A 22,879-nucleotide genomic window follows, 5' to 3' on the forward strand; every position below is an offset into this window, starting at 1 on the left:
GAGACCATGGCACATAATGGCAACTCCTTGGCATGCATCTTTGAAACAGCTCTATTTCCATCTTTAATATCTCTATTTTCCCCTTTCAGGCTTCTTTTGAAGACCCTGACCTGGAGTTACACGTTGACTTTGGTTCTTTGTGGGTTTCACGACTGGCTGTTATTCCTTCTTTTCTTTTTAAATCTTTTTATTATTATTGAAAATCAACAACAGAGAAAAATACATCAAGATAACATATCCATATGTAGAATAAGAGTTAAACTATCAACCAGGCGGAACAGTATATCAATAATAATCAAAAAACAAAGTGTTAAAGCTTTTTTTTAATAGAAAAAAGGAAGAAAGAAAAAAAGAACCCTTACTAACTAAAACAGGAAAACAAACCCCTAATAACTAAAAAAAAGGGGAAAAAAAACATTTGGAGCACAACCCCGGAGCTATGCGCCATACAAGCTTCCATAAAAAAAAGACATCAAACCGCCAACCAAATCCATATACCCAAGCATCAGAAAAGGACCATCTTTCTTAACTCAAATCAAGTGATAATAATGGGCAAAAGAACCCCAGCTTTTCTCGAAGTCAAATCTAGGATCAAGAGTTCGACTTCTAATTTTTTCCAAACTAAGACATAACATCACCTGAGAGAACCACTGTATCAAAGTGGGAGCAGAGGCATCTTTCCATTTTAATAAAATAGCCCTTCTGGCCAATAATGTGACAAATGCAATGACGTATTGGTCAGATATTCAATATGCCAAGGAGATTAGCTTGCCTTTGGAATTCCGGGATCTCATGGCTCTGGAGACGGGTGAACCAAAGATTGGTGCCTCTGCAGGAATGCGGTGTGTCATGGGAGATGGAAGATCGAAAGTAGCGAGCTGGCTGTGTGCCCAGAGACCCGAGTTCTTTGGGTACAGAGCTCGGAAAAAGTGATGCAACATATTTTTAACATCGTAAATCATCGAGTTGTTGTTATGTCTCCCCTCTCGCTGTGAAATGGAGACATCTCTTTTTCCCTCATTAGGGAGAGAGAGAGCCTGTGGTATGTCAAATTACCGGGTGAACGAGTAGTCTTTGGGGTACTGCGTCTTTATGCATGCTTTGCTGCATGCTTGAGTGCTGGGTGGGGGAGGGGGCGGGCACCGATGCTTTTTTGATGGTGGGGGAGGGGGGATCATTGCTTTGCTGCTGCTTACGCATTGGAGGGGGAGCTGGGGGGACTTTGGGGTTCTAATATTTAATTGTCATTCTTTAGGGGCACTCCTCTGTTTTCGCGAATGGTTGCGAAGAAAAAGCATTTCAGGATGTGTATTGTATACATTTCTCTGACGTTAAATGTACCTTTAAAAGCTTTGATATTGTGCGGTCAAGACTCCATCTTACTGTACTAGGGAATCACATACCAGTAAGTAGGATTAAGAGATGAGGCTACTCTGTGAGTGAGATTTGAAAAAGAGGCATTCACAGGCCTCTGGTGCAGCTCTGGCAGCCCTATCAGATTGGGAATGAGAGAGAAGGCAACTCACAGGTCCATAAGTGAGATTTTGAAAAGGAGCATTTGCAGGCCTTTGCCATTTCTCTGGCAGCCCAATCAAATCAGAATTCATTAGCAAGGGCAAGGAAGAATAAGCAAGTGGAGAGCCCATTGTGTGAGTGTCCAGGCTTCGGCTCATCAGGCTTGGGCAAGGCAAGTTTCTTCTTCTTCATTCCTTCCCTGTTACTACAGAGATAGTGCATTGAGGATGGCTCCGGGGGCAGGCCTGTGGGGATCCTGGGAGACTTCCGGCCTCCCGGATAACCACATGAGCATGAGGTGCAGCACCTCAGAGAACATGCTAAGGAACCAACTCGATAAGCTTCAGCTCATGTGGGAAACTGAGGAGCTGATAGATAAGAGCTACAGGGAGGTAGTTGCAGGAGGCAGCTGCCTGGGTGATTGTCAGAAGAGAGAAAGGAAACGGGCAGATGAATGCGTGGCTGAGAAACTGCTGCAGGGGGCAGGGTTTCAGATTTCTGGACCATTGGGATCTCTTCTGTGGAAGGTACTGTACTGATGACGCCAGAACCCAAATGGAACCATTATCTTTGCAGGCAGCTTTCCTAGAACTGTCGAGGGGTGTTTAAGCTGATTTGGCAGGGGGATGGGAGCCAAGTGATAGGGTTGAGGATGGGATGGGCAGTTTGTATACAAGCAGAGGCAGTGTGTAGTGAGACGGTCAGGAAGGACAAATGTAGAGTCGTTGTGGGTAGGGTTAAGGAACTGTGAGGGTGAAAAGACCATGATGGGAGTTATATACAGGGTTTTGAACAGTAGTGAGGGTATGGGCTGCAAATTACAATGGGAGATAGAAAATGCACATCAAAAAAGCAATGTTATGATAGTCAAAATGGATTTCAATATGAGGGCAGATTGGGAAAATCCAGTTGATTTTGGATCCCGAGAGAGAGAATTTGTAGAATGTCTATGAGATTGCTTTTTGGAGCAGCTTGTGGTGGAGCCAACTAGGGGATTGGCTATTCCGCATTGGGTGTTGAGTACTGAACTGGACTTGATTAGGGACCCTAAGGTAAAGGAACCCTTAGGAGCTAGTGATCATAATATGATAGAATAAATCCTGCAATTTGAGAGGGAGAATCTAAAGCCAGATGTATCAGTATTGCCGTGGAGTAAAGGGGATTACAGAAACAAGAGAGAGGAGCTGGCCAGAATTGAAGATGTTAGAGTCAATGATTAAGGATGAGGTCTTGGGGTACTTGGAGGCCCATGATAAAATAGGCTTGAGTCAGCATGGTTTCCTCAAGGGAAAATATTCCCTGAAAAATCTGTTGGAATTAATTGAAGGAAAAACAACCAGGATAGACAAAGGAGAATGGGCTGATGTGGACTTAGATTTGCAGAAGGCCTTTGACAAGGCACCACACATGAGGCAGCTTAACAAGCTTTGAACCTGTGGTATTATAAGAAAGATTTTAGCATGGATAAAGCAGTGGCTGATTGGCAGGAGGCAAAGTGTGGGAATAAAGAAAGCCTTTTCTGGTTGACTGCCAGTGACTATTGGTGTTCCATGGGGGTTTGTGTTGGGACCACTTCTCTTTACGTTATATGTCAATGACTTGGATAACAAAATTGATGGTTTTGTGACCAGATTGGCAGACAATATGAAGACAGGTGGAGGGGCAGGTAGTGTTGAGGAAGCAGGGGTGCTACAGAAAGACAGATTAGGAGACTGGGCAAAGAACTGGCAGATGGAATACAGTGTCAGGAAGTGTATGTTCATGCAGTTTGGTAGAAGAAATGAAAGGGTTGACTATTTTCTAAATAGAGAGAAAATACAAAAATCTGAGATGCAAAGGGATTTGGGAGTCCTTGTATAGGATTCCCTAAAGGTTAATTTGCAGGTTGAGTCAATGGTGAGGAAGGCGAATGTGATGTTAGTATTCATTTGGAGAAGACTAGGATATAAAAGTACGGATGTAATGTTGAGGCTTTATAAAGCACTGGTAAAGCCTCACTTGGAGTATTGTGTGCAGGTTTTGGCCCCTTATCCTAGAAAGGATGTACTGACATTGGAGAGATTTCAAAGGAGGTTTATGAAAATGATTCTGGGATTAAAAGGATTGTCATATGAAGAGTGTTTGATAGCTCTGAGCCTGTATGCACTGGAACTCAGAAGAATGAGAGGTGACCTCATTGAAACCTATTGTATATTGAAAGGCCTTGATAGAGTGGATGTGGAGAGGTTTCGAGGTTTCCTATGGTGGTGGAGAATCCAAGACCAGAGGTCACAGCCTCAAAGTGGGGGGGGGGGGCATCCTATTAGAACGGAGTTGAGGAGGAATTTCTTTAGCCAGAGAGTGATGAATCTATGGAATTTGTTGCAACAGGCGGCTATCGAGGCCAGGTCATTGGCTATATTTAAGGCAGAGGTTGATAGATTCTTTATTAGTCAGGGCATGAAGGGATACAGGGAGAAGCCAGGAGATTGACACAGTGGAGAGAACTTTCACTCTGGGCATTGGGTCAGCTCAGTAAGCTTAGTCTGTCTCTATGTGCTTCCCGGTCCATAGGAAGTTCATCCTATGACACTGGGCAAAACAAACTACAACTGAACTTTCAAATTGGGGGAGGGGGAGACTGAACTTATACTTCCCTTTTTACACAGATTTTTTAGAACTGTAATACAGCCATCAGTGATATTCTGACATGCTATGAGGTGATAGTTTCAGTTTTATGAAGTTATTGATTTTGATAATTCTTGTTGCTACCCGTTCAAAAGTGGTCTCCATCCTACACCTCCTTCAAAGCTGCATTATCTCTTCCATCCCCCAATGGATTGAGCAAGACAAAGCCCTTTAAATGAGACAAGCTAGAATGTAAGCAACACACATCAAATTTACTGGTGAACGCAGCAGGCCAGGCAGCATCTCTAGGAAGAGGTACAGTCGACGTTTCGGGCTGAGACCCTTCGGCAGGACTAACTGAAAGAACTAGCTCTTCTTTCAGTTAGTCCTGACGAAGGGTCTCGGCCCGAAACGTCGACTGTACCTCTTCCTACAGATGCTGCCTGGCCTGCTGCGTTCACCAGAAACTTTGATGTGTGTTGCGTAACTCTAAAGGCATGGTAGTTCGTTGAATTTCTGCAGAACAATTATCGACGTACTGAGTTTTCGATTATTTCAGGGACAAGGAGATGTAGTCTTGACAATGAAACAAAAGTGCCGCTCTGTCCGCCAGAGAAAGCGGGATCTCCCAGTAGCCACACATTTTAATTCCACGTCCCGTTCCCATTCTGATATGTCTATCCACAGCCTCCTCTCCTGTAAAGATGAAGTCACACTCAGGCTGGAGGAACAACACCTTATATTCCGTCTGGGTAGCCTCCAACCTGATGGCATGAACATTGACTTCTCAAACTTCCGCTAATGCCCCACCTCCCCCTCGTACCCCATCCGTTATTTATATACACATTCTTTCTCCATTTTCTCCCTCTGTCCCTCTGACTATACCCCTTGCCCATCCTCTGGGTTTCCCCCCTCCACCTTTTCCTTCTCCCTGGGCCTCCTGTCCCATGATCCTCTCATATCCCCTTTTGCCTATCACCTGTCCAGCTCTCGACTCTATCCCTCCCCCTCCCGTCTTCTCCTATCATTTTGCATCTCCCCCTCCCCCTCCAGCTTTCAAATCTCTTACTAGCTCTTCTTTCAGTTAGTCCTGACGAAGGGTCTCGGCCCGAAACGTCGACTGTACCTCTTCCTACAGATGCTGCCTGGCCTGCTGCGTTCACCAGCAACGTTGATGTATGTTGCTTGAATTTCCAGCATCTGCAGAATTCCTCGTGTTTGCAAGCTAGAATGTAGTTTCTTTTAGGATGTTTAACAGCTCAGAACTTGGTGATGGCTCACCTGTATCACCTGGGCTCAGTGCAAACCAGAGATGAGAACCGTTGACTGACCTTTCAGATTAGTTTCTCAGATTTTGATGGATTACAGATTAAATTGATCCACAAATCCTTTATTGGGTTCTGCTTTCATCCTAAAATGCAAGTGAACTGTTGTAGGCCTGTGTATAACTCGAGATGTAACTGGACACATTGGGAAGTATAATCAGTATAGGAAAGTCTCTGCAACTTACACTTATTTTCGTTGCCTCCTTTGTGGGTTCCTCATGAGCCGCAGTTTTCATCTGTTAATAGAGAAGAAATAGAAGATTACATAGAATATTGGGGACTTGGTGGAGGTGGAGTGGGGGAGGAGAGAGAGTGAGGGGGAGGGAGAAAGGGAGGGAGGGGGTAGGGGAGGAGGGGAGGGAGAAAGGGAGGGAGAGGGGGTAGGGGAGGAGGGGAGGGAGAAAGGGAGGGAGAGGGGGTAGGGGAGGAGGGGAGGGAGAAAGGGAGGGAGAGGGGGTAGGGGAGGAGGGGAGGGAGAAAGGGAGGGAGAGGGGGTAGGGGAGGAGGGGAGGGAGAAAGGGAGGGAGAGGGGGTAGGGGAGGAGGGGAGGGAGATGGGAAGAAAGGGAGAGAGGTGGAGAGGGAGAAGTGGGGACCGTGGTTAGGGTGAAGGGCCTGTGTCTGTGTGTGTTGCTCCATCTCTTTGTGGCTCAAAGACTTTGAATGATATCGTTTGCTTACATAGTCAAAGAATGCTTTCATCTTTTTTTCACACTTCAACATGCAAAAGGAACAACAGATTGCTGCTTTCTACAAATAGCGATACATCCTAGGTAATTTCTCAGGGAAGTACATGTTTGGCACAGCTTTGTGGGCCAAAGGGCCTGTATTGTGCTGTAGGTTTTCTATGTTTCTATCCAGAAATTGAGAAGGTGTGCAAAAGGGTGAGAGAAAGGCTTAAGCAGTTTATCGTTGTGATCCATTGTGGTGGAGATATTTCCATGTACCCGGTGCAATAATTCAAACCGATCGCAGCAACAACAATAATACCTTTAGACTTCAAGGGAAATGCCTGAAATAAAGGCCACCTAAAAGGATTATGCAATTCCCTTCCCACCTGATGAGAGCTGGCCCTTGGAGGTTTAATAACTCCCCTATTACTGGCGATAACAGATCCAAACTAAAATCCTTCCTCTTGTGTCAAACGGCTCATTAATTAAAGCCAAGGTGTCAGTCAGACTACAGTTGAAGCATTGTGGGCAGCTTTGGGCCCATTATCTAAGAAAAGATGTGCTAGTATTGGAGAGTGTTCCGAGGATATTCATGACAATGATCCCGGGAGTGAAAGGGTTAATGTGTGAGACCCATTTGATGGCTCTGGGACTGTGCTTGCCGGGGTTTCGGAGAATGGGGGAGGGATCTCACCGAAACCTCTCACAAAGACTTAGTGGACATGGAGAGGATATTTACAATAGTGGGTGAGTTTAGGACCAGAGGGCACAGCCTCAGAATAGAAGAGTGTCCCTTTAACATGGAGATGAGGAGGAATTTCTTCAGCCAAACGGTGGTAAATCTGTGGTATTCACTGACACAGACAGCTGTGGAGGCCAAATCAATGGGTATATTTAAAGCTTAGGTTGATAGGTTCTTGATTAGTCAGGGGGTCGAAGGTTACGGGGAGAAGGCAGGAGAATGGGATTGAGAGGGATAATAAATCAGCCACGATGAAATGGTGGAGCAGACTCCATTGGTCGGATGGCCTAATTCTGCTTCAGTGTCTTCAAAGTTCAGCTAAAATTTATTATCAGTGTACTTACATGTCACCACAACCCTGAGATTCTTTTTCTGCTGGCATACTTAGCATAACTATGGTCTAATTATGACGAATGCTCTGATTAAATAAATGCATTAAAAATACCAAGCCTTGAAATTACACTTATAAATACTCCTAGACAAGAGGCTGATACGGTCTAACAGAGGGGTGGCCAACCTTTTACATTCCATGTGTCAAATTTTCATGCATGAGTTCAGATGCGCCATACAACTTTTGTACCCCGATTCAATTCTTATAAAAATGTTCATATAGACATGTTTAGCATTTTTACATGATATATTGCTTTAATATAAAAACAAGATAAACATTACTTAGCTTAATTTAACAAATATATTTTGTCTTCTTTTGATTCCTTCTTTTTTCTTAATCACATATTCTTTCCGTAACTCAGACCCTGGCACTAACTTCAGTTTTCCTTCTATTTCAGTCTGATGTTGTGTTTTATAGAGTCTATTAAGATCATGTCTTCTATTATGTGAGAAAGTGTTTTCACAAACAATGCACAACGGTTTTCCTGACGGACCTGCTATAAATAAGAACTCATTTTCCCTCTGTTCATTGAATTCACGCTTACTATTACTTTCTGCTTTTCTTTTGCTCATTTTCTTTTGCACTGAGATGGATAACTGGATGTAAAAACAAGGCTTAATTTTTGAAGAAGTGCAAAACTGCAGATGTTCACAAAGGACGGAAAAGCACAACTCCGTAGCGCACGAGTGCAAATTGTAAACTGACTGGAAAAAACCTGCGACGCACCGCTGGTGCAGACGCCTGGCGCCTCAGGATCAAACAAGTATCAAACGTGTACTGAACAGTTATGGAACTACTGCAGAACAAAAGTCCTTCTTTCCTAGTTTGACTCATTGAGTATTTTTTTTAATTGAAAACAGATTAATGTGAAAGGTGATAACATTCGCCAAAAGATGTGCATGAAATAATAAAATTGCTAAAAATAATTGCTAAGTTTTAGATTTATTCTCAGTAAAACCCATTTCTAGTTCTAAGCTACTTGAACTCCTGTTATAGATTTTTTTCTACAGATCGGTTTTTGGTTAATACGTTTTGCATGAGTAGGCTTACTTTTTTATTATTATCACTGGGGTGCAATGTGCCACTTCTAATCAACCAATGCGCTACTTCTGCCGCATGCGCCATAGGTTGGCCATCGCTGGTCTAACACAATCACAGAGGGGACTGGATCCTGGAGATACCCATAAAACAGGGCGACCTTTGGCAGAACTATTGGAAAAATCAGAAGGAGCCCAGGTGAGAAAGAAGATAATGGAAATTGGCAGTGTATGTTTAATCCAGTGGAAAACTCTGCTGAAGATAGGTTGTCAATGATCATGAAAGGTGGAAAGAGTAATGCAAGCTTCCCTTCTTTTCTTTACCATGTTATTATCCACAAGGGGCTCTCTGCAATGTACATTTATGAAAATACTAGACTGGGTTATTCCACAAACAGCTTGATTAAGATTCAGATTCAGATTAGTGAAGTATATCATTTGCTTTAGCAACCAACACATCTAAGGGTGTGCTGGAGACAGTCGGCAAATGTCAGTACACATTCTGACGCCAACATAGAATGCCCAAAATGCTTGGCAGAACAACACAGACAACAACAAGCAACAAAAACAACAACAAAACAGACCTCTCTCCTCCCTACCACTCTCTGGTTGCATCACTATCTGGTACAGAGGGTCCACAGCACAAAGATCAGAAAAAGCTGCAGGAAGTTGCAAATTCAGCCAGCTCCATCACGGGCACTAGCCTCCCCAGCATGCAAAACACCTTCAAAAGGCAATGCCTCAAAAAGGCAGCTTTAAGGACCCCTACCACCAGGACTTAGGCTCTTCTCATTACTACCAAAGAGGAGGTACAGGAGCCCGAAGGTACACACTTAACATATTGGGTACATAAAACATAGAATAGTACAGCACAGTACAGGCCCATCGGCCCACAATGTTGTGCTGACCCTCAAACCCTGCCTCCTATATAAGCCCCCACCTTAAATTCCTCCATATACCTGTCTAGTGGTCTCTTAAACTTCACTAGTGTATCTGCCTCCACCACTGACTCAGGCAGTGCATTCCACGCACCAACCACTCTCTGAGTAAAAAACCTTCCTCTAATATCCCCCTTGAACTTCCCACCCCTTACCTTAAAGCCATGTCCTCCTGTATTGAGCATTGGTGCCCTGGGGAAGAGGCGCTGGCTATCCATTCTATATATTCCTCTTATTATCTTGTACACCTCTATCATGTCTCCTCTCATCCTCCTTCTCTCCAAAGAGTAAAGCCCTAGCTCCCTTAATCTCTGATCATAATGCATACTCTCTAAACCAGGCAGCATCCTGGTAAATCTCATCTGTACTCTTTCCAATGCTTCCACAACCTTCCTATAGTGAGACGACCAGAAATGGACACTGTACTCCAAGTGTGGCCTAACCAGAGTTTTATAGAGCTGCATCATTATATCGCAACTCTTAAACTCTATCCCTCGACTTATGAAAGTTAACACCCCATAAGCTTTCTTAACTACCCTATCCACCTGTGAGGCAACTTTCAGGGATCTGTGGACATGTAGCCCCAGATCCCTCTGCTCCTCCACACTACCAAGTATCCTGCCATTTACTTTGTACTCTGCCTTGGAGTTTGTCCTTCCAAAGTGTACCACCTCACACTTCTCTGGGTTGAACTCCATCTGCCACTTATCAGCCCACTTCTGCATCTTATCAATGTCTCTCTGAAATCTTTGACAATTCTCTACACTATCTACAACACCACCAACCTCTGTGTCATCTGCAAACTTTCCAACCCACCCTTCTACCCCCACATCCAGCTCGTTAATAAAAATCACAAAAAGAGAGGTCCCAGAACAGATCCTTGCGGGACACCACTAGTCACAATCCTCCAATCTGAATGTACTCCCTCCACCACGACCCTCTGCCTTCTGCAGGCAAGCCATTTCTGTATCCACCTGGCCAAACTTCCCCGGATCCCATGCCTTGGGACTTTCTGAATAAGCCTACCGTGTGGAACCTTGTCAAATGCCTTACTAAAATCCATATAGATCACATCCAGTGCACTACCCTCATCTATATACCTGGTCACCTCCTCAAAGAACTCTATCAGACTTGTTAAACACGATCTGCCCTTCACAAAGGCATGCTGACTGTTCCTGATCAGACCATAATTCTCTAAATGCCCAGAGATCCTATCTCTAAGAATCTTTTCCAACAGCTTTCCCACCACAGACGTAAGGCTCACTGGTCTGTAATTACCCGGACTATCCCTACTACATCTTTTGAACCAGGGGACAACATTCGCCTCCTTCCAGTCCTCCGGTACCATTCCCATGGACAACGAGGACATAAAGATCCTAGCCAGAGGCTCAGCAATCTCTTCTCTCACCTCATGGAGCAGCCTGGGGAATATTCCGTCAGGCCCCGGGGACTTATCTGTCCTAATGTATTTTAACAACACCAACACCTCCTCTCCCTTAATATCAACATGTTCCAGAACATCAACCTCACTCATATTGTCCTCACCATCATCAAGTTCCCTCTCATTGGTGAATACCGAAGAGAAGTATTCATTGAGGACCTCGCTCACTTCCACAGCCTCCAGGCAGATCTTCCCACCTTTATCTCTAATTGATCCTACCTTCACTCCTGTCATCCTTTCGTTCTTCACATAATTGAAGAATGCCTTGGGGGTTCTCCTTTACCCTACTCACCAAGGCCTTCTCATGCCCCCTTCTTCCTCTTCTCAGCCCCTTCTTAAGCTCCTTTCTTGCTTCTCAATATTCCTCAATAGACCCATCTGATCCTTGCTTCCTAAACCTCATGTATGCTGCCTTCTTCCACCTGACTAGATTTTCCACCTCGCTTGTCACCCATGGTTCCTTCACCCCACCATTCTTTATTTTCCTCACCGGGACAAATTTATCCCCTTCATCCTGCAAGAGATCTCTAAACATCGACCACATAGCCATAGTACATTTCCCTGCAAAAATATCATCCCAATTCACACCCGCAAGTTCTAGCCTTATAGCCTCATAATTTGCCCTTCCCCAATTAAAAATGTTCCTGTCCTCGCTGATTCTATCCTTTTCCATGATAATGCTAAAGGCCAGGGAGCGGTGGTCACTGTCCCCCAGATGCCCGCCCACTGAGAGATCTGTGACCTGACCCGGTTCATTACCTAGTACTAGATCTAGTATGGCATTACCCCGAGTCGACCTGTCAACATATTGTGACAAGAATCCTTCCTGGACACAGCTAACAAACTCTGCCCCATCTAAACCCTTGGAACTAATCAGATGCCAATCAATATTAGGGAAGTGAAAGTCACCCATGATAACAACCCTGTTATTTTGGCACCTTTCCAAAATCTGCCTCCCAATCTGCTCCTCTGTATCTCTGCTGCTACCAGGGGGCCTATAGAATACCCCCAATAGAGTAACTGCTCCCTTCCTGTTCCTGACTTCCACCCATATTGACTCAAAAGAGGATCCTGCTCCATTACCCACCCTTTCTGTAGCTGTAATAGTATCCCTGACCAGTAATGCCACCCCTCCTACCCTTTCCCCCCCTCTCTATCCGTTTTAAAGCACCGAAATCCAGGAATATTGAGAATCCACTCCTGCCCTGGTGCCAGCCAAGTCTCTGTAATGGCCACTACATCATAATTCCATGTCTGTATCCAAGCTCTCAGTTCATCACCTTTGTTCCTGATGCTTCTTGCATTGAGGTACACACATTTCAGCCCTTCTGCCTTACGTACAGTTTTTTCCGCACCACTGTCAGATTTCTGAACAGACAATGAACCCATGTACACAGCCTCAGTATTTTTTTTCTTTTTCTGCTCTTTTTTGAATTATTTATTTAATTATATATACATATATATCGTAATTCATATCTTTAAATTACGTACTGCAGTGTACTGCTGCTTAAAACAACATATTTCATGACATATGTCAGTGATATTAAGCCTGATTTTAATTCTGATTCTAACTCCTCAAATCAGGATTCATCTTCCTTGCAGATGACTGTATGAATCCCTCTGAGGAGACTTCCGACGTGGTGAGAAGCCACTCTAATCAAAGTCACAAGTGACAATGGTTTCAGTTCTCACTATGACCCACTGTCTTTGTAAATTCTACTTCACGTGTGAAAAGGCAAAACATATTAGAGCTTTGAAGAGTATTGAATTAAATATTAACTATGCTCTGACGATGATACACGTTTAGTACTCTGCTGTGAATGAGCTAGCAAATCCAAGAAATGCAGCTTGATTTTTATTAGACTTATCTGAGAATATCGAGAGAGGAGGAAATACATGTATTGATTTCTCCCTGGGGCCTAAATGCAGGTTGAATTTGATTTGATCAATGACCGTCTGCCTTCATTTAATATTAAACATGGCTAAAATGCATCTTACAATTTAAGACTTCTGCTACAAATCCTGCTCTGTCATGACTTAAAAAAATGATGCTGTGACTTGTTTCTGAGATGGGCCATGTAGATAAAATACAAACAGTAAGTAAATAAAAGGGACACCAGCAAGGTCGAGCCTGAAATGGCCCATCAATTCTGCTCCATTCACGTATGATGGATCTCGCTCACAAACTCCTCCTCCTACTAACTTACTGCTGTCTTCCTGCACCACATCTGAATCTAACAGATTTACTCATTTCCTGCAACACACATCAAAGTTGCTGGTGAACGCAGCAGGCCAGGCAGCATCTCTAGGAAGAGGTACAGTCGACGTTTTGGGCCGAGACCCTTGGTCAGGACTAACTGAAAGAAGAGTTAGTAAGAGATTTGAAAGTGGGAAGGGGAGGGGGAGATCCAAAATGATAGGAGAAGACAGGAGGGGGAGGGATGGAGCCAAGAGCTGGACAGGTGATTGGCAAAGGGGATATGTGAGGATCATGGGACAAGAGGTCCAGGGAGAAGGAAAAGGGGGAGGGGGGGAAAAACCCAGAGAATGGGCAAGGGGTATAGTGAGAGGGACAGAGGGAGAAAAAGGAGAGAGAGAGAGAAAGAATGTGTGTATATAAATAAATAACGGATGGGGTACGAGGGGGAGGTGGGGCATTAACGGAAGTTAGAGAAGTCAATGTTCATGCCATCAGGTTGGAGGCTACCCATAAGGTGTTGTTCCTCCAACCTGAGTGTGGCTTCATCTTTACAGTAGAGGAGGCCGTGGATAGACATATCAGAATGGGAATGGGATGTGGAATTAAAATGTGTGGCCACTGCGAGATCCTGCTTTCTCTGGCGGACAGAACGTAGGTGTTCAGCAAAACAATCTCCCAGTCTGCGTCAGATCTCGCCAATTTATAGAAGGCTGCATTGGGAGCACCGGACACAGTATATCACCCCAGCCGACTCACAGGTGAAGTGTCACCTCATCTGGAAGGACTGTCTGGGGCCCTGAATGGTGGTAAGGGAGGAAGTGTAAGGACATGTGTAGCACTTGTTCCGCTTACAAGGATAAGTGCCAGGAGGGAGATCAGTGGGGAGGGATGGGGGGGACGAATCGACAAGGGAGTCCATCCCCTGTCAGGAAGGTCTCAAAGCTCTCGGCTTCTCTTTGGATTCCAGACCTAATCAGTTCCCCTCTACCACCACTCTGCTCTGTCTAGCGGAATTAGTCCTTACTCTTAATAATTTCTCCTTTGGCTCCTCCCACTTCCTTCAAAATAAAGGTGTAGCTATGGGCACCCATATGGGTCCGAGCTATGCCTGCCTTTTGTTGGCTTTGTGGAACAATCTATGTTCCATCTCTATTTTGGTATCTGTCCCCCACTTTTCCTTCGCTACATCGATGACTGCATTGGCGCTGCTTCCTGCACGCATGCTGAGCTTGTTGACTTTATTAACTTTGCCTCCAACTTTCACCCTGCCCTCAAGTTTACCTGATCCATTTCCGACACCTCCCTCCCCTTTCTAGATCTTTCTGTCTCTGTCTCTGGAGACAGCTTATCTACTGATGTCTGCTATAAGCCTACTGACTCTCACAGCTATCTGGACTATTCCTCTTCTCACCCTGTCTATGGCAAAAATGCCATCCCCTTCTCGCAATTCCTCCGTCTCCGCCACATCTGCTCTCAGCATGAGGCTTTTCATTTCAGGACGAGGGAGATGTCTTCCTTTTTTAAAGAAAGGGGCTTCCCTTCCTCCACCATCAACTCTGCTCTCAAACGCATCTCCCCCATTTCACGCACATCTGCTCTCACTCCATCCTCCCGCCACCCCACTAGGAATAGAGTTCCCCTGGTCCTCACCTACCACCCCACCAGCCTCCGGGTCCCATATATTATTCTCTGTAACTTCCGCCACCTCCAACGGGATCCCACCACTAAATACATCTTTCCCTCCCCCCCTCTCTGCTATCCACAGGGATCGCTCCCTACGTGACTCCCTTGTCCATTCGTCCCCCCTATCCCTCCCCACTGATCTCCCTCCTGGCACTTATCCGTGTAAGCGGAACAAGTGCTACACATGCCCTTACACTTCCTCCCTTACCACCATTCAGGGCCCCAGACAGTCCTTCCAGGTGAGGCAACACTTCACCTGTGAGTCGGCTGGGGTGATATACTGTGTCCGGTGCTCCCGATGTGGCCTTCTATATATTGGCGAGACCCGACGCAGACTGGGAGATCATTTTGCTGAACACCTACGCTCTGTCGCCAGAGAAAGCAGGATCTCCCAGTGGCCACACATTTTAATTCCACATCTCATTCCCATTCTGACATGTCTATCCACAGCCTCCTCTACTGTAAAGATGAAGCCACACTCAGGTTGGAGGAACAACACCTTATATTCCGTCTGGGTAGCCTCCAACCTGATGGCATGAACATCGACTTCTCTAACTTCTGTTAATGCCCCACCTCCCCCTCATACCCCATCCAATATTTATATACACACATTCTTTCTCTCTCTCCTCTTTCTCCCTCTGTCTCTCTCACTATACCCCTTGCCCATCCTCTGGGTTTTTCCCCCCCTCCCCCTTTTCTTTCTCCCTGGGCCTCCTGTCCCATGATCCTCTCATATCCCTTTTGCCAATCACCTGTCCAGCTCTTGGCTCCATTCCTCCCTCTCCTGTCTTCTCCTATCATTTTGGATCTCCCCCTCCACATCCCACTTTCAAATCTCTTACTAACTCTTCCTTCAGTTAGTCCTGACGAAGGGTCTCGGCCCGAAACGTCGACTGTACCTCTTCCTAGAGATGCTGCCTGGCCTGCTGCGTTCACTAGCAACTTTGATGTGTGTTGCTTGAATTTCCAGCATCTGCAGAATTCCTCGTGTTTGCGTTTACTAATTTCCCATTGTCCTCAATCTCTTCGTGACAGAGTTTGATCATTTCCTTTGATCCATTGTGTCTAATTGATCCAAGATTCACTGCCTCTCTCTCCATCCCCACCTATTTCACTTATCTTGTGAAGTTTTATATAATCCTCACTAATTAATATAATCCATTATCTATAATATAATCAATTATATCAGAATCAGTTTTAATATCACTGGCATACATCATGAAATTGTTGTTTTGCACCAGCAGTACATTGCAATACATAATAATAAACTATAAATTACAATTGGAAATTTATATATATATTTTAATTAAATAAGTAATAAAAAAAGAGAACAAAAGTAAAAAGCTTGCTTGCATCAGACACCGGGGTGCTCTCTACAGTTAGCTGCTGTGGTAACTGTAGCCTCTGGCCAGGAGCAGATGTCATCAAGTGGTTCCCAACCTTCACAGAGTGTTTTGACCCTTAACCACTACACTCTCCGGTTGGTGGGTCAGCAGTGGTGGCCAAGTCACTGCCCATCTGCTCCTGACTTCCGGCTCAACTCCTCTGGCCTGCTCCATATCCGGTGACAGGCTCTTCCTGATTCCTCCCCATCCTGCGAGCTGCTTGGTTCTTGCTCTTTTTATCAAGGCCCAACGCAGACAGCAACCTCCATGCTGACTTTGCCGGGAACCCTCTACAGCCGATCTCCACCGGGAATAGCCATATCTGCTGTCCTTTGCCCCTGCACCCCGGACTAAGGACTGATGTTTCAGGGCCTTCCTTTCGTGAGCCTCCTCTCATCCTTCCTTCCATGGTACCGTGAGCTCCACCAGGTTGATTTCCTTGTCTTTGGTGGACCACAGTACAAGCTCTGGTCGAAATGTGGTTTGCACCACCTCTGGAAACTACGGCTTCCTCCCCACATTGACCCTCATCTCCTTTGGCTTGGTAGTTTGCAGCAGATTGGATTTAGGCCTCTTTGATATGACTGGCACGGCCCTCTCCTTGATGAAAGTGACCGCCCTGTTTGCCCCTCTGCCAGCTGGTCTCTCTTTACACCTCTTCCACTCCAGACTGTCAACAGGGACAGTAGGACCTTGTCGAGGCGCCACCTATGCTGTCCTTGTGTTAAAACTGTTTTGCATCCTGACAGTATGTGTGCCAGTGAACCCCACTGACCAGAAGGCTTGCAGATAGGGTCCTCTCTCAGCCCCCGTGTGTGCAGCTGTGATGGGGTAGGGAGAGTGTCATACACGGACCACAGGGGAACAGAAATGCAGAAGGGATCCAGATTCCAAAGCTCTGCCTAAGTGATCCTGCACTTGGGAAGATCCCATTTTGTCCAGGTGCTTGTCATTGGAGCCCCTCAGTGTTCACACACTTTGCCACCTCGAACTCCTCCACTACTGATGACAATGGGGCCTGTAGCTGGCCTGATCTTGTGTAGAGCCCCACTGAAGAAAATCTTGGGGGCGGTGTCCCCAGCCACCTCTGCAGGTGCTTGCTGACTTTCCCTCAATGCCTTCTACAGTGGTCATGAGGAACTGGTACACCGTGAAAAGCCAGAGCAGCCTTGGTAGAAGACCGTGTTGATACAACCATGTCTTAAGTTTACCAGGCAGTCTGGTTTTGTTGCTCTTCTTCAGCCACTCTTCAGTCTGCTTTACAGTGTCGGTGATGTTGGTGCTGTCCATCATTGCTGCATTATACCACTGTCCATGACACTTTACTGGGTTGTCCTCTATGGATGGAATAACTTCTCCCTGTACTTGTAGACTAAACTTGCTAGTAACTTTGTCCTTTTTGATCACCATGCATACGTCCTTCCTGGCCTTGGAGGTCATCCTAGCCCAGGTAGCTACATTGTCCAGGGTTTCCAATACCCATCTTGCTTGGACATTAGTTACTGTGATGTCATTCATGAACCCCCATATTGCAGGTTGTCAGATGCCAGTCTCCAACAACCCTGGGCTTTGGGTTATGTCTGCTGTTTCTGATATGAGAAGGTTCATACCCATGACAAACAAGATGGGAGAAATGGTACAGCTGGTTGGAGTCCCTTTTTGGAGGTCATGCCACCTGATTGTAAAATGGGCTGAAGCAAAGCATAGCTTGTATCTTCCACGGTAGCTGGTGATCATGTCTCGTGTTACTGGAGGGATGTGGTAGTGGTCCAGGCCAGCCTGGATGAGGACATGTGGAATTGATCTATAGGCGGTGGCTAGGTCTAACCAGATGACTGTAGGGTCTCCTTTCTTCTGCCTGGCCTCATGGATCAACTGGCTGATTATTCATTTGTGTTCAAGTCACCTAGATAAACCCAGGATGCCACCTTTCTGGATGGATGTGTTGATATAGTGGTTCTCCATTAAGTTTGAGGTCAGCCTTCTAGTAAGCATCAAGAAGAATATCTTGCACTCCACCCTAAGGAGGTAGATTGTTCTAAACTGGATGATTGTAGAGGAATCTTCTCCCTTGCAGAATAAAACATACTTCAGACATTTTCCAGCTAGGTGGAATAGAGCATTTGGTCCAAATCTTCCTTATTATCTTCCACAACCCCTGGTAAAGCTTTGGGCAGTGAGGTGGTGTACATGGGTTCAATGTCCAATCAAATCCAACAAATAGTGTGTTAGACAGAAAAACACTATCCTTGTATTTTTGATTTCAAATGTTACTGTCAAATGAATGACCACAATATTGGGCATCCATATTCTATTTGAGATTGTTCACTGGTTCTAGTTTTACTTTAATTCTGTTCTGTGTCAGTTCAAAATGGATACGGAAGAAGTGTGTGGGATGACTTAGACAAAGGCAAGTGTTGTCAAGGACAGAAAAAATTCCTGAAGAGAAATTGAATTTGTATCTGCAAAGTTAAATTCCTTTGCACCACAGGCAGTGTTGCCTTCGTCCTTGTTAGCCCAAACCTTGGAAATTATTTTCTAAATCTACACCTACCTATCTCATTGTTCTTCATTAAAACCCTGCTTAATATTAAAAAGCTGGGCCAAACATCACATGCACTAACATCTCCTTACATTGCTTGTGCAATATATTAACCCATGAAACTCCTTGGGATGATAACATCTGTTAAATACACCATTTCAATAGAATTGCCCCAGTCTTTTGATTGGAGGTGAAAAAACTTGGATACAAATATGCACGTACCTGATGGGAATTCCATGTCTGTTTGTCAGTCCAGTCCTTTGAGTTACGGATGTACCACCACTGAATCTCCAGCGAGTATGACGGTGAGCCACTACCTCTGAAAGCGCAGGCCATCTCCACGTCCTGCCCAGCTCTGGCGGTGATATCGTGAGGGACCTCAGTGAAGAGAGCTGTAGGACATCAACATGTAGAGAGCTGACTGTCAAGTTCTTTTTTTACTTGCAAAGATACCAGAAAATACTTATTTATTTAGAGGTAACAGTGCAGAACAGGCCCTCCTGGCCTAACAAGCTGCACCACCTAGCAATCCACCTATTTTCACCTTAGCCTAATCACAGGACAATTTACAAAGACCAGTTAACCTACTAACGAATACATCTTTGGACTGTGGGAGGGAGAAAACCAAAGCATGCAAAGGAAACCCATGCGCACATCGGAAGAGTACACAAACTTATTTGCAGAGGACACTGGAATTGAACTTTGAACTCCTATGCCTCAAGCTGTAATAGTGTCATGACACCAGCTATGCTACCACAATGCCCCAGATTACTGGAGCAATTATGAAGGGATGAATATGAACCTCTACTTCAACTGATATAATTGCCAATTGAACATCACAGTGCTTCACCACTATTACACATTCTCAGCAGTTCCAGCCTAGCATCTTTCCTCAGAACTATTTAAGCAAGCTGATACCCATGAGACCATAGGACATGGGAGCAGAGTTAGGCCATTCATCCTGTCGCAGGGATGTCCTCTGATCCTAGAAACATCCTCTCAACTTCCGTTCGTCCAGGCTGATATTCGACAGGTTCCAATGAGATTCCCCTCTCATTCTTCTCAACTCATTCATCAGATATTCCTCATACAGAACATTAACCCTTTCACTCCCGGTATCCATACCCACATGGATTGTTGGTAAGCTCCACTTGTTTTAGATATTGTAAGGTAAAATGAAGAGAATACAAAACGTTGCTGCAATGAAGGTTTTCACTTTGTATTAGTAACTATCCTAACAATGAGTACTAAACATCGGCTGACAGCAGCCCTTTCTGTTCAACCATGATTGAATGGTAGAGCAGATGCAATGGGCCAGATGGCTTAATTCTGCTCTTATGGTCTTATAAAGCACTGGCTTTGACAAGGTAGGGATTTCGAGGTTAAATATTGAGCGAGGTTTCTCGATTTTACTTTTAAGTTGTTTCATTGTTCCTTTAGCTCTGATGACAAAAACAACAGATAATGAACACAAAAGAATCTGCAAATGCTGGAAATACAGACCATCATATACAAAATGCTGGAGGAACTCAGCAAGTCCTCTCTATGGAGAGGAATAAACAGTTGACAATTTGGGCTGAGACCCTTCATCAAGACTGGAAAGGATGGGGAAGAAGCCAGAATAAGGTGGGGGAAGGGAGGGAGGAGAGACTGGCAGGTGATAGATGAAACCAGGTGAGGGGGAAGGGAGATGAAGTGAGAAACTGGCAGGTGATAGGTGGAAAAGGTAAAGAGCTGAAGAAGGAACCTGATAGGGGAGGTGTGGACTATGTGAGAGAGGAGATGCAGAATAAGGTGGTGATGGGCAGGTAAGGAGATAAACAGAGGTAAGAGGGGAACTAGAATGGGGAATGGAAAAACTGAGAAGGGGAGAAGGCGGAGAAAATACCATGTTAGAGAAATTGATGTTCATATTGTCAGATTGGAGGCTACCCAGATGTTGGTCCTCAAACCTGAAAGTGGTTTCATCATGGCAGTTGAGGAGGCCATGGACTGACATGTTGGAATGTGAATGCAAAGTAGAATTAAAATCAGTGGCCACTGGGAGATCCTATTTGTTGTGGCAAATGGAGTGGAGATGATTGGCGAAGCAGTTCCAAAGTGTATGTCAGATCTCACTGATGTAGGGGAGCACCAGATGCTCCTTCACATTTTCGTGCCTGGAGCCATGAAAATCAGCTTGTTGCATTTGGGCTTCCAGGTGTTCACTGGGCTAATGTTGTTGTAGTGAATCGTAACACAGAAATTTATAAGCCAGCCACTATTGCTACTGCTTTAGCATTTTTATCTGATGGAGCTGCTGAATTATTTGAATTTTTAAAATAAAAGGATGTGGGTGATATGAATTATGCAGCCAACATGAAATGGGCTGAGAACAGATGGATAATTCCATCTGCACTGAGGCTGCATACTGCTTTGTCCATTACCACCCATTTACTATTAACAGGGCAGCACGGTGGTGCAGTTGGTGCTTCACACCTCCAGAATCCCGATTCAGTCCTGGTATTGAGTGCTCACTGGGCCATCCATCTCCCATGTGCTTTGATTTTCTCTCCCTGCCAAATACATCTTGGCCACTGTAAATTACCGGTTAGTTGCAAAAAACACAGGCAAACTGATAGGGAATGTGAGATAGGATCGCTCGCAGCGCGGAAGGGGAAGATGAAGAGCGGACAATGCTACTGAAGGGTTGCTCTGTTTGAGAGAAGGCATGGATTGGATGGGCAGAATGGCCTCCTCTGTTAGTAAGAGTTATGACTAATGAAAAACTACTGTGTATTTACTGTGAACGCCTGCAAGAGAAGTAATCTCAGGGTGGTATATGGTGACATGAATGGAAGTACTTTGATAATAAATTTACATTGAACTCTGGTAGTAGTGATAGTAGGGATCCTTGATGATGGATGCTGCTTTCTTGTGACAGTGCTCCTTGTAGATGTGCTGAATGGTGATGGCGGGGGCTTGGCCGGTGATGGACTGGGCTGTTCCTACACTTTCTGTTGAAAGTGTGATATTCTGTCCTCTTAAGGAAAAGCAGACTGTGGCAATACACTGATAGAAGCTCAGTCGATAAACCCCTACGTGATCCATCTTGTGCAGTGCTTTAAATCCTACTCAAGGAAGCTGTGTGCAAACATCCAAGCTGACACCACATTGTAGCCTGGACAGGCAGCTTCATTGTCAGAGGTATTTCCTTTCAGACAGGGTATTAGAGAATGTCCTGTCCACATTGAAAAGCTGCTGCTCTGAAGAGTGAGTGAGTAAGCCCTGGTGCCTCGGAAATTTCAGAATGCTTGCCTGTAATCCAGTGCTCGATAAGCAGAAGTTTTCTTCAAATAAATGATGGAAATTCTTCAGAGGACTTTGAATGATCTGCACACAAATCACAAGCATCACTCCTCTACCTGGATATTGTAAAACTGAACCAGACTCTTTTGCAATACATGTCCCCACGTTGTGTGTAGGAGCATGTTAGAAACTGCCCATTCTGCCTCTGTTACTGTCCGAAGTCAACACTGCTGCTAAAACCCTCGCCCACACCATCAGCATCGATAGACTTGACTGCTCCAGCTCACGTCTCGTTTCCCCCGCCCCTCCACCCCCTGTAAACCTGAGGCTAGAATTTTATTTTATTTTATTTAGAGATTCAGAATGGTAGCAGGTCTTTCATGCCCAACAGTCCACTCCATCCAATCACACCCATGTGACCAATTAACCTACTAACCTATACGTCTTTGGAATGTGGGAGGAAACAGGAGCACCCGGAGGAAACCCACGTGGTTTTGGTGAGACTGTGCAAACTGGTCACTGGTGCTATAACAATATTATGCCTACTATTGTGTTGTAATGCCACCCTTCTGCAGGCAAACTCCAACTGCACCAAATCACGTCAACCCAACTCGTCAGTGTCCACAGTCCGACAATGGCCCCTGATTGAAATATAAAATTCTTATCCCTGTATTCAAATCACACTGTGATTCCTCTTCCTATCCCTCTCAATCCCTCTGGCCCTACAAATCTCTGAATGTTTGTACCCCTCCAACCACTACACATCAAAGTTGCTGGTGAACGCAGCAGGCCAGGCAGCATCTCTAGGAAGAGGTGCAGTCGACGTTTTGGGCCGAGACCCTTCGTCAGGACTCTTACGTTTCGTGCCAAGACCCTTCATCAGGACGCTGCCTGGCCTGCTGCATTCACCAGCAACTTTGATGTGTGTTGCTTGAAATTCCAGCATCTGCAGAATTCCTCGTGTTTGCGTTTTTAAAAACCTCCAACCACTGGTGGCTGGGTTTCCAGCTGACATTTCCTGGAATTTCTTCCATTGCCCTTTCCAACTAATCACTTCTCTACCTTCCTTTAAGATGCTCTATGATACTCCTTCTGAGACTAAACCTACTTTATCT

The 22,879-nt window shown here is 45.1% G+C and overlaps 1 protein-coding gene across 1 annotated transcript in view; it reads right to left on the reverse strand.

Annotated features, from left to right (window-relative positions):
• Positions 1 to 22,879, reverse strand: part of LOC134337684 (V-set and transmembrane domain-containing protein 2-like protein) — a 164,870-nt gene that overhangs the window by 32,324 nt on the left and 109,667 nt on the right. Inside the window, exons 2-3 of the mRNA XM_063032878.1 lie at positions 18,699 to 18,868; positions 5,633 to 5,683 (exon numbers count right to left, since the gene is read on the reverse strand). Coding sequence (XP_062888948.1) covers positions 5,633 to 5,683; positions 18,699 to 18,868 — 221 coding nt within the window. The remainder of the gene's footprint in view (positions 1 to 5,632; positions 5,684 to 18,698; positions 18,869 to 22,879) is intronic.

This window comes from Mobula hypostoma, chromosome 2 (genome assembly GCF_963921235.1).
Source record: "Mobula hypostoma chromosome 2, sMobHyp1.1, whole genome shotgun sequence".
In the NCBI taxonomy this organism is placed as follows: Eukaryota; Metazoa; Chordata; class Chondrichthyes; order Myliobatiformes; family Myliobatidae; genus Mobula; species Mobula hypostoma.